Below are 12341 nucleotides of genomic sequence, written 5' to 3' on the forward strand. Positions count from 1 at the left end.
ATTAATTTATGTAAACTATTGACCTATTAATTTTAATTCATCTCAAGTCTTGGTCAATTTTCCTCTTTCTCCCTTTTTTTTTAACTCAGGCTTGACGTTGCTATCTCATTAGTTAAGGGGTTGTTATTTCATGAAATTACTCATCAAACGTATTTAGATACAAATACCCATTATAAGGCAAGCGCGTGCCTTGCACGCGCTTGTTTTATTAGTGTTAAAAGAAACAAAAGATATGGTATGAATCATCGTTAGATTTGTATTATAATCTCATTAATTTTGTTTATTGGTGAAAATCTCACTAATTTTGTTTGCTGAGGTATATAATCTCATTATATACCTCTTGTTGGGTGAAAACTGATTGAAGGTAATGGGGCCATATGAATGGTAATAGGGGTATTCACGGATTGAAATCTGTGAATTGAAGGTTAATTCAAATATCTCCTTAGATTTTGCGAATTAGATTCACAAATTTACAAATTTTACGGATTGGATTCACAAATTTCACAGATTATAACTTTTAAAAATATAAATTAATAGATATCTATATAAAATAAAACATAACACAAAATATTCATCATTTATCACGAGGCAGAGAGAGGCATGGAGCTGCAACCTTTGAGGTTTTTCTCTGTTCTTCTTTTCCTTACCCCCGAGGCAGAGAGAGGCAGGGTGTTGCTGCCTGTGTTTTAGTTTTAGAGCTTTAGGGTTTCATTATGGGCTGCGCTTTAAGTAGGAATATGGGCCATTAAACTTAACCTATATATCTACATATACATACACACACATATATAGGTAATTAGACTACTTGGCAAAATTTCATATCTTGAAATTTAGCAAAATTTTTAAAATATTACAAATATAGCAAAAATGACATAATAAGTATCATAATGATATCATATTTTCTACTATATAATGATATGGTCATTATTTTAATGACATAAAAATGATATAAAATTTTGCTATTTCTGTAAAATTTCAAAATTTTTGTTAAATTTTTGTCACAGATACATTTTTTTTTTGAAGATTAAAAAACTTCACTGGAAAATTATATACATAAATACATATAAATTAAATATATATATAATTTCAGATTTGTGGATTTTGCGATTGAAAAATGTTCAATCCGCAATCCGATCCAAAACCTTTGGATTTGGAAAATCTCAATCCGTGTTTTATCCAAATTTTTTTTCAATCCAATCCAAAATTTCAAATTGGATTGGATCTCACGGATTAATTAGATTAGCGGATTTTATGAACACCCTAAATGATATTGCTATGAATGATATCTCTTGTTTCAAAAGAAATAATTTAGCATTTTCTTGAGAAGTTTCCACCATATGAAATGCGGAGAGAAAACTATATAAAAACATGTGGAAAGAAAAATAAACCCCTCACAAAAACAAAAGGAAGAAGAATAAGAAAGAAAATTAAACAGAAAAAAAGCACCAAATACAAATAAGAACCGCCTTTTTGATAACCTCGAAGAGAAAAAGGGTACAAATTTCTTGGTTGGATTTTATTTTCCTTTTCTAATGAAAGATAATTAATAGTAAGTGTCATATATATTTTTCTTTTTCTTAGGAGGATCATATTAATATATATTAATGTTATGACTCGTATGAAGTCATAATTGGCGAGACATTTCTACAGTCAAAATTGTTAGGAGGCTTGTCGTTGGGAAAAGCAAAGAATTTCTTATTCCTTTTTTTAATATTTTTGAAAAGCAAAGAATTATTAGTTTTCAGTTTATGAACATTCTAGACTGAAGGAGCCAAAAAAAGAAAAGAGATAAATTGATTTACATATTATTTATTAGTTTGTAATTATTCACGTTATATTCGTATTTCGTAGTCCTATAAGGGAAATCATATCCATTTTACTTGTCTTCCAAAAACAAATAGTAAATCCATAAAAAATAAAACAAATAGTAAATCCATAAAAAAAAAAGTATAAAGAGATTACAGTACTTTATTTTATGGAAAAGAAAAGATTTCGTGTATCTAATTCGCAAGAATAAGAAAATCAAAGAAAAGAAAGGGAAAAGGGTAGCGTCTCTCGGTACCGCATCCGTGTTGAGATATTCTCATCCCTTGTCGTAACGTAAACAATGTTCCCTCACGTCCTCACAATATTATCCTTAGTCCCCCCCCGCAGTTCTCAATTATTATTTTTTACCCCTACGCTTTTGATAATTTTTTGCTAACTTCCCAATACGCCATCTGGCGGTGGATTTTCAATCTTGGTTAGATACGAAATGACTATTATAACCCCAGGTCCGATTTTTCTTTTGAATCCGAGGTGAGATTAGCATTTAATGAGCGAAGAAAGAAATATTGGAGTGAATTAATTATGATAGGCGGGGGGAGAAAAAGAAATTGCTCGAGTGATGGAAGGATTTGTATAAAAATTGTGCTGTAAAAATTTTTCCATATATTTACATTTGGGAATATCCGGGTGACATAACAAATGATTCTTTTTAGTCACTTAACGAATGATTCTTTTTTTTTTTAACCTTAAAAAAAGTTTTTTTTAATTCACTTAAAAGTTTTTTTTTAGTATCAATACTTTTGGTATAAATTTTTAGGATCAATTTTACTTAATAGTGCATATTAGTTTCCTCTAAAATTTAAAATTTCTAGGAAAATATATATATATATATATTTATCCTAAAAAATATAATGATGGAAATATCCTACTAGTCAGGAGCTACATTTCATATTGTCCTTTTCAAATGAGGAGTTTCTAGTACATATATGTACATTTATAACCTTGGTTACGTGCTTACTCGGATAACGTGTTCTTAATCTTAAAGACGAGCTTTTTCACTCCAAAATTAGAAGCAATTATGATTGCTTTTTTTTTTTTTTTTGGTTATAGAAGCACTTATTCAGAATGTTATTTTTTTAAAAAAAAAAATTAGCTCTGCCTGAATGATATTGATGTAAAATTTTTTCACGCCATTTACTCTTGAATCATCCCCTCTTTGCAAAACATTTGTTTTTTTAATGAATTACAAATCATGTATTTAATTATCTGAAAAAAAAAATCCTTAATTAGCGCATGAATAATAAAAGAAGAATTTTTATGGTCTTAAATGTAACTTTATATTAAGAATACTTTTATATCGCGTGATTAAAATTTTTTAATGTAAGTATATGTATAAATCAAATTGTTAAAAAATTAATCTAATAATTAAAATAATTGTTGGTCGGCGCAAGGTACGTACTAGTTCGTCTCCCCCTGAAATTAAGCAAAACTTGAGAGGGTCATTTTTGGCATTTCAGAAACTTTTGCTTACGTTGCAATTAACAGCATTGCATCTGCAGAGAGAGAGAGAGAAACACGTTCACATTTCCACTGGCAAACAGAAAGGAACCGTCTGTCTCTGTTAACATAACATATAACATAAAAGGTCAAAACTCACAAACCATCATCATCATCATCATCCCATCAACCACCGCGACCAACTACGACGCCGTTTCAGTTCCCCGATCCCCTCCGCCGGAACTTTATGCTCTTTCCGATCGCCTCTTCCGCGGGGACCTCTCTCCCGGTAACTCCCCGGTCGACGGTCGTATTGTCTGACTATGAAGAACAGCCAAACCAGGACTAACAATACCAACAACAACGGCAATTCCAATGGTTTTATTCCCAATTCTTTGAGGTTCATTTCATCTTGTATTAAAACCGCCTCCTCTGGTGTCCGGTCAGCCAGCGCCTCCGTCGCCGCCTCTATCTCCGGCGACCCCCACGCCCAGAAGGATCAGGTTTTTTATTTTATCCTATTTTTTAATTCTGAAAGTATTTCCATTTTTCCATTATTTGATTTCTGGTTGTTGTGGAAATTTGATTTTCTCGAAATGGAATTTAGGTTTTATATTTCCTATGGATTTGGGATATCTATATTGTTTATTGTTTGGTCGCGGAGAAAGTTGAGGAATCGCGGAGTACGGTTGAATTTCTTGTTGATAGGGAAAAGCAAAAGGTATATTGAGAGAAAGGAAAAGACAGCGGAATGCAAAAGGATTCTGATTTCGTTGGCTTTTTTTTTTTATAGTTTTTCTGGATTTGAATTCCTCAAGGTCTTTTTTATTTGGTTACAAGGAAATTAAGACTACAAAGCGAAATGAAGGGTTTTGACTGTTGCATTTTGATTGAGAGTTATAAGTCGCTTCGTCGATTACAGCCTTCTAAGTTGAAGTTTTCTTTGTTCTGATTGCTTTTTGAGAAAATTGGGTTTAATTTTAGGTGTTGAGATTGATGATTTCAGTGAATTTTATTCTGTGGCTATAAGTTCAACATAGGGATATTGGCCAATTAATTGCAATTCTAATTCGGATTCCTAATGTTTAAAAATAGGAAATTGACGGTTTCAATTTTCTCTATCTCTTTTTTATTCCTGTGTGTTCTTGGGAACTATACAAAGCAGAAGATAGTTTGTTTAACCTTAAAAATTTGTATATTGTGTAATATTCTTTTTAAAATTACAATAACATTCTGCGTGTCTGCCAATTACTGCTTTGCACTTATTAGATTTCGTGTGCCGGCATTGTTTAACTTGTTTCGGCCAAACAGGTGCTGTTTGCTTGCTTTGACAGACTAGATCTTGATCCATCTTCGTTCAAACACGTTCTCTTACTCGGTTATTCCAATGGTTTTCAAGTCCTTGATGTTGAAGACGCCTCGAATGTCGGTGAACTTGTCTCCAAACAAGATGATCCAGTTACATTTTTGCAGATGCAGCCGCAGCCTGCAAAATCCAAGGATCATGAAGGATTTAGATCATCACATCCTATGCTTTTGGTTGTTGCGTGTGAGGAATCAAAGAGCTTGGGTGTGATGCAAAGTGGGAGAGATGGGTTGGGCAGGAATGGTTATAGTGAACATCAAGTGGGAAATTTCATTTACTCTCCAACTGCTGTTCGGTTTTACTCACTAAGGTCTCACAATTATGTTCATGTTCTGAGATTCCGCTCGACAGTGTATATGGTCAGATGCAGTCCTCAAATAGTGGCTGGGGGTCTTGCATCACAAGTAAGCAATAGCTGATCAAATATATGTCAAGGGGTTACTATTATTTTCCTTGAGTTAACATTTTTTGGGGGGGATTGTTCTCCATTTATTTTACGAAGCAGAAAGAGTTAGATTTGATTTCTTGTTACCTACTTATAGTGAAATATCACTGAAGGAAGGATGCAACCTAACCTTTTACTGTGCATGGTAATTGATTTTAGATCACTTAACTTTCGATGATTGGAACTTGGCTAAGTTTTCAACATTTTTCCGTTTGTGTATTTTTCTTCCAGATATACTGCTTCGATGCAGTCACACTTAAGAACAAATTCAGTGTCCTCACTTATCCAATCCCCCAGTTGGGAGTCCAAGGAATGGTTGGGGTTAATATTGGCTATGGCCCCATGGCCGTAGGTCCAAGGTGGTTGGCTTATGCGTCAAATAACCCATTGCAGTCAAACACAGGACGCTTAAGTCCGCAAAGTCTTACTCCTCCTTGCGTCAGTCCGTCAACCTCACCAGGCAATGGAAGTCTGGTAGCTCGATATGCCAAGGAATCTAGTAAGCAGTTAGCTGCTGGGCTACTAAATCTGGGTGACATGGGTTACAAAACTTTGTCTAAATACTATCAAGAACTTATACCTGATGGTTCTGGCTCTCCTATTTCATCAAATGGCAGCTGGACAGTAGGTCGGGGGCATTTGACTGAATCAGATTGTGCTGGAATGGTTAGTCTTTACTATTAGAGGAATCATATTTTTTGTATTATGATTTTTAAATAGTCCATCAACTGGTGGAATATCAAACGTGTTATTTCGTTCTTTTGTTTCAAGCAATAATGCTCGTCCTAATTACTTATCGTTTCAGGTTATTGTACAAGATTTTGTTTCCAAAGCTGTTGTCTCTCAGTTTAAGGCACATAGTAGTCCAATTTCTGCTATCTGTTTTGACCCTAGTGGGACACTTCTGGTCACTGCTTCAGTTCATGGCAACAATATCAATATTTTTCGAATTATGCCTTCCAGCTCACACGTGGGTTCAGGCACGCAAAGTTATGATTGGAGCTCTTCACACGTGCACCTTTACAAGCTTCATCGTGGCATGACATCTGCTGTATGTTCCTGTCCTGATTCTCCTGAATGTCTCCTCTGAATGTTGTTTTATTTATGTTCATGAGGTTTCTATTATTTTGTCTTGCTACACAGGTGATCCAGGACATTTGTTTTAGTCAATATAGTCAGTGGGTTACGATTGTTTCAAACAAAGGGACTTGCCATGTTTTTGTTCTTTCTCCCTTTGGTGGTGAGACTGTTCTTCAGATACAGAATTCTCATGCTGATGGGCCTACTCTCTTACCAGTTCTATCTTTACCATGGTGGTCCACTCCATCTTTCATAGTGAACCAGCAATCTTTTTCTCCACCACCGCCGCTACCTGTAACTCTTTCTGTGGTCAGCAGAATAAAGAATAATAACTCTGGGTGGCTCAATACAGTCAGTAATGCTGCATCTTCTGCAGCAGGAAAGGTGCTTTTGCCCTCTGGAGCTCTTACTGCTGTGTTTCATAATTGTGTACCTCATGATTTGCAACCTGCTCATGCTAAGGTGATCTCTTTGGAGCATCTATTGGTTTACAGTCCTTCAGGTAATGTAATTCAATATAATATACTTCCATCAGTTGGAGGAGAGGCAAGTGAAACTGCTTCGAGAACTGGGTCAAGTTCTTCCGTTCAGATACAAGATGAGGAGTTGAGAATGAAAGTGGAACCTGTTCAGTGGTGGGATGTTTGCCGAAGAACTGATTGGCCTGAAAGAGAAGAATGCATTGCTGGGATTACTCTCAGGAAACAAGAAGCTTCGGAGATGGTCATGGACACTTCTGATTCTGAGGATAATGATATTAGGGACAAGGAGTTGGTAAGACCTCATGAACGATCTCACTTATATATCTCCAATGCTGAGGTTCAAATAAACTCTGGGAGGATACCAATCTGGCAGAAGTCCAAGGTACGTTTTACATTGATGAAATGGGATTTCTTTCATGTCACCATTGTTAATTTCTCTTTTATGATAATGAACAAGGGACGTTTTCTGATCCCATTTATTATATTTAGATATACTCATTTACGATGAGTCCACTGGAGGTTAATTATGCAAATCTCACTGAAAATCCATCTGGTGGGGAGATTGAAATAGAGAAGATTCCTGTTACTGAGGTTGAAATTAAGCGGAAGGATCTGCTTCCTGTTTTTGATCATTTCAGTAGGATACAGTCTAATTGGGGTGACAGGTAATTTAATGCTGCACTCGTTTCGTTGTTGTATCTTCTGTAGTTTACATATACCCAAAAATCAAATGCTGTCACTTTACAGCTGGCCGTATATTTCATTGTTCTTCGCTGGAGTAAATCACATGTCTGAATAAAGAATCAAGTAATCGACATTTGTATTTCTCCAACCTTTTTTTTTTTTTCATTTGGGCTTGCACTACTATTTAGAGCTTGATATATGATTCTATTTTGCATAATCTTATTGTATAATTTCTGTCACATTTCACTATATCAGTCATAGGGATGAATCAAGATTTGATTCTTGACATAAATTTGGAGTCAGAATATTGCTGTTAGGTTGGGATGCATGGTGGTTTTATCTGATTGCTTTAAATATTTCTGGTGTGGTTAATATTTTTTTTTGTTAAGAAAAGCTATCTTCGATGCTAGAGGGAACGCATTCATGTTATGTGCTCCCACAGCTTCAGTACTGTTGGGAATGCGAAGACTAGTTAGAGGTTGGCAGTAACCAAAAGGGAAATAAGAGAACTCTATGGGATGTTTGTTTCAAGGGTTCGTCCCTGGTTCTGAATCGTGGTTCTTAATTCTCTACAGTGTTTTTCTCTCACAAAAAATTTGAATTTCAAAAATTAAAATCATGAATCATGGTTCTGAACCCATGAACCAAACGTCCCTTAGAATAAACATTAAAACAGCATTTGGTAATCACATTATGCTTTTATGTGATTTTTTAAAAAAAGTAATACGTTATGCTTCTGAACATCTAATTTATTGTGTTTACCTACACTAAGATTTTTGTAAGGTCCATGTGGGTAATAGAGGGTACCGGCAAGAAAATATAATAGAATGCATTCTAAAGAGGGAAGAAGATAATTGAGGTACTAAGGTTTATAGTAGATAATCCATAAAGCTTACCATTAGTTTTCCCTGCCTACAGTAGTATCTTAAGAATACTATATCTGGCGTTATTAGAGACCCCATGAAATTAATTTGTTCCTTTGTTTTGTTGATAACATATGTAATGGAATCAGGTTATGTTTCCTTCTTATTTGGAACTATTTTAACATTTATTTTTTCTTTTTTGAGAATTGCTTTCAGAATTTCCTGAATGATGCATCCTTATTTCAAATATTCAGTGTGATGTGTTTAATTAGAGACCTACCTTCTTGAGATATCCATGTGGTGCTTAGAGCTCATGTATCTGCTGAAAATCTATATGCGTATTATCTCATTGTTTGCATATCTTAGGAAAAAATCAACTTGGTTTGCTTGATTTTGCAGGAGCCTTGTTGGCTCACATTCATCTGTTGATTCTCACGAAGCTAAAGAAAAGTATTCAGATAATGCTGTTATTTCCCATGCTCAGTTAGCATCAACTGGCTCGTCTGAACACGCAGATAGTGGTAAGACTTGTTGTGTAGTGGGAAGACGATATCATTGTCTGATTTTTCGGGAGGAGCTACTAATGCAACTTTCTGGTTATTGGCACAGTAACAGGATATTTAGGGGATTCTTATCCATCGTTACTCCAATCTGGCAATAAAAGTAAAGGAGCAAACGGAGGGAGGTCTATTTTGGCGTCAAGTCTACAGAACCAAAGCTCTGCAAACAAAGATGTAGTTTCGGTTTCTTCCAGATCCAGACAATCTGCCTCAGATGTGTCTCATGTTGAGGATAGGAATTTTTCAAATGGCGTATCCACTTTAACAGGTGTCTCACTTTCTGCTGATAGAACTATTGCGAAAGGTATTCAATCAGTGAATGGTGGTGAGTCCTCTGAAGGTTCGAACGTGAGTTCCAACCGTTCAGATACGAGTATGAACATTCTCGATGAGGCTCAAGTACACGACTCACTGGACTTTGAGCAATTTTTCCAAGAGGGGTATTGTAATGCATCTGCCCTAAGTGGGTGTCCTGAATCAACAGAAGTTGTCACCGATGTCGACAGCAGCAGTCCTTGTGATAGGGAGAAATGTGAAGAAGATGGCGACAATGACGACATGCTTGGTGGTGTATTTGCTTTCTCTGAGGAAGGTGGGAATTTAAATGCTTCTAATTTTAATAATTCCTATTCAGTACCTTTTCTTGGTATCAGGCATTATGAAATAATTTATAGGTGCTGTTGATCCTGGTATACTGAAATTTAGGTATGATTTCCTAAACTTGCAACAGAGCTTTAGCGATTAGTATTTGCACTTAGTGAAGTTTTTATCCTTTAGTTGAACGTGCACTTCCGGCTTACGAGTCCCTTCTTAATCAGGCTTGATTTAATGGGGCACTGATGTCCTCCAATATTAGAGGCAGCGATTCATTTTTACAAGTTTTCAGTAGCCTGATTGAGGTTTAGATGTTGCGTGGTCAATGATAAACTCCAGGGTGGAAGTAATAAAACTATCATCTACTTGTAATTTTTTTTTTTTTATTTTATTTTATTTTATTTTAAATCTTGCCTGATTCTTTACGTATTTCTATTCTTACTTTACTACCTTTCTTCTCGCATTAAATTACATTTTGCAAAGAGCAAGATAGCTTTTGAATTCGCTAGTGATCTCACTATGATTTGTTATTCTCTCTTTCGGTTGCAGGATAGCATATCTTGCTCTATCGAATTCTGACGAGTCCCGCTAAGTTATCTTTGCCTGTGAAATGTTTCAAAGTGTTCGGTCAAAAGCTTGGCCTCGTTACATGGACAGATGATCTAATTGAAATTCCAGGTTATTTCCTTTCAACAATCGAAATGCTCACCGACTGATTGATGATTCAAGAAACGATCTAAGCTTGTTGGCTGATCAATGATACCATAGTGCTGCTAGCGCAAGCTACGTACTCTTCTAATTAATCTTCGTGTAAATGCTGTAAATTGAAATTCATAGTCGCAATTTGCGTGGATGAATTCTTTCCTGTGATGTGTAACATTATTCATTCTTCAAAGAAAAGAAAAGAAAAAAAAAATAAAGATCAGAAAAATTAAAGAAATCCTTTTTGCCGTACAAAAGGCATTATTTTACATCTTGCTCTTAACTCTCGAGCTTGGTGCACTAATACATCTTCGTTTACTTGCCCGTCATGTCTCCAATTAATTAGCGTGTTTACAGAGGACTGTGTCTCCTCTAGGTAGTCGGCGCTACGAAAAATTAAACGTAAATGGGGAGAAAAAAAGACGGAAAGAGTCGGAGGGATAGAGAAGATATGGAGTTGATTTTATTTTTGTTTTTTACGTTTTTTGAGAAAGAAAAAATGAAAACGTTTTTAAAACGGTATTTAGTATAATTAAAGATAAAAAATAAAAATGAAAATAATTTTTTATTTTAGTGTAAAATGAGAGAAATGAAAAATGATTTTTAGTCGTTTTTTATTTTTTATTTCTGTTTTTTCCTCTCTCGAGCACAAAGAGACATTAATGACTTTTTTTATACTGAAAATAATCGCTTGATAAAACTACTAAATGCATTTTTAAAAATAATTTTTGTCTGAAATTGAAAACATTTTCATTTCTATTTTCATACAAAAAATAAAATCATTTTAGAACGAGTTCTAAATACACCCATAGTAATCTTTTATGTTGTTTGGTAAAAAGAAAAGAGAGTTAAAAGAATGGATGAATAAATATATATTTAATTATTAGATTGTTCTTTTTTATCAAATTCAAATAAAGTTTTTGAAGAATAAAATGGTTTTTTTTAAATCTTTAATGAGTGAATTGTATGGATCCCTTTATAAGTGGAGGGATGTAAAATGATGGGTCTGGGTAGATTGAGTTCCTCTCTACCTTTCCTCTCCTTTTTCTCTCATTTCAATCAAATAAGGGTGCGTTTGGTTACAGTAGGGGAATGGTAATGATAATATTAATGAAATGGAAAAGAATGTTGATTCATTTGTTTGGTTGTAATTTTAAGAATTCTCTAGAATGGAACATGAATATTTTCATGTTGACAAACTTACTCTTATACTATATTTAACACTAATATTTTATCTATCAATATAATATAACAATATTATTAAAATTGTTAATATAATTATAATATTATAATATATAAAATATAATAAAATATAATAAAATTATTATTATATAATTATGATATATAATATAACAATATTATTAAAATTGTTAATATAATTATAATATTATAATATATAAAATGTAATATAATATAATAAAATTATTATTATATAATTATGATATATAATATAACAATATTATTAAAATTGTTAATATAATTATAATATTATAATATATAAAATGTAATATAATATAATAAAATTATTATTATATAATTATGATATATAATATAACAATATTATTAAAATTGTTAATATAATTATAATATTATAATATATAAAATGTAATATAATATAATAAAATTATTATTATATAATTATGATATATAATATAACAATATTATTAAAATTGTTAATATAATTATAATATTATAATATATAAAATGTAATATAATATAATAAAATTATTATTATATAATTATGATATATAATATAACAATATTATTAAAATTGTTATTATAATATTTTTTATTATATATTATATTATATTATAAGATATAACTATTATATAATATATTTTAATTCTGTTATAATATTGAAGGGTAATTATGGAAAAAAATAAAAAACAAACTTAGAATGACCATTCTTCCCATATGAGGTAGGAATGATAATTCACCCAAAATGGGTGAATGGCCATTCTTTTTGAATGATCATTCCTTTCTTATAAATCCAACTAAATATCAAATTAGAATTTCATTCCATTCTTATATAATATATTTTAATTCTGTTATAATATTGAAGGGTAATTATGGAAAAAAATAAAAAACAAACTTAGAATGACCATTCTTCCCATATGAGGTAGGAATGATAATTCACCCAAAATGGGTGAATGGCCATTCTTTTTGAATGATCATTCCTTTCTTATAAATCCAACTAAATATCAAATTAGAATTTCATTCCATTCCTTTCCACCCAACCAAACACACCAAATTCTCCTTCTATCTCTCTCCCTCCACCCACCTCTCCCTCCTTCCAATCAA

General features: G+C 33.0%; 1 protein-coding gene across 2 annotated transcripts; it reads left to right on the forward strand.

Annotated features, from left to right (window-relative positions):
- The first annotated feature begins 3373 nt into the window (after window positions 1–3373).
- LOC21403561 (autophagy-related protein 18h) lies at window positions 3374–10310 on the forward strand. 2 transcript variants are annotated; one of them, XM_024175680.1, is made up of 9 exons: window positions 3374–3767; window positions 4576–5034; window positions 5307–5741; window positions 5881–6126; window positions 6219–7019; window positions 7127–7302; window positions 8584–8705; window positions 8794–9336; window positions 9888–10310. In XM_024175680.1, exons 1-9 carry the CDS (start codon window positions 3588–3590, stop codon window positions 9890–9892), a joined length of 2967 nt encoding a protein of 988 aa, XP_024031448.1. In that variant the 5' UTR covers window positions 3374–3587; the 3' UTR covers window positions 9893–10310. The 2 variants fall into 2 exon arrangements, with proteins under 2 accessions (XP_024031448.1, XP_024031449.1); XM_024175681.1 differs by having other exon boundaries at window positions 8800–9336.
- The last annotated feature ends 2031 nt before the right edge of the window (window positions 10311–12341 follow it).

The sequence above is a fragment of the Morus notabilis genome, unplaced genomic scaffold, assembly GCF_000414095.1.
Source record: "Morus notabilis unplaced genomic scaffold, ASM41409v2 Scaffold888, whole genome shotgun sequence".
Classification (NCBI taxonomy): Eukaryota; Viridiplantae; Streptophyta; class Magnoliopsida; order Rosales; family Moraceae; genus Morus; species Morus notabilis.

What these genes read in the sequence shown, in the direction of transcription:
- LOC21403561 (XM_024175680.1), top strand. Translation starts at nt 3,588, where the DNA reads ATGAAGAACAGCCAAACCAGGACTAACAATACCAACAACAACGGCAAT. An exon ending in CCCACGCCCAGAAGGATCAG is followed by an intron (nt 3,768 to 4,575) that starts GTTTTTTATTTT and finishes TCGGCCAAACAG; the next exon opens with GTGCTGTTTGCTTGCTTTGA. An exon ending in CAGTCTAATTGGGGTGACAG is followed by an intron (nt 7,303 to 8,583) that starts GTAATTTAATGC and finishes TTGATTTTGCAG; the next exon opens with GAGCCTTGTTGGCTCACATT.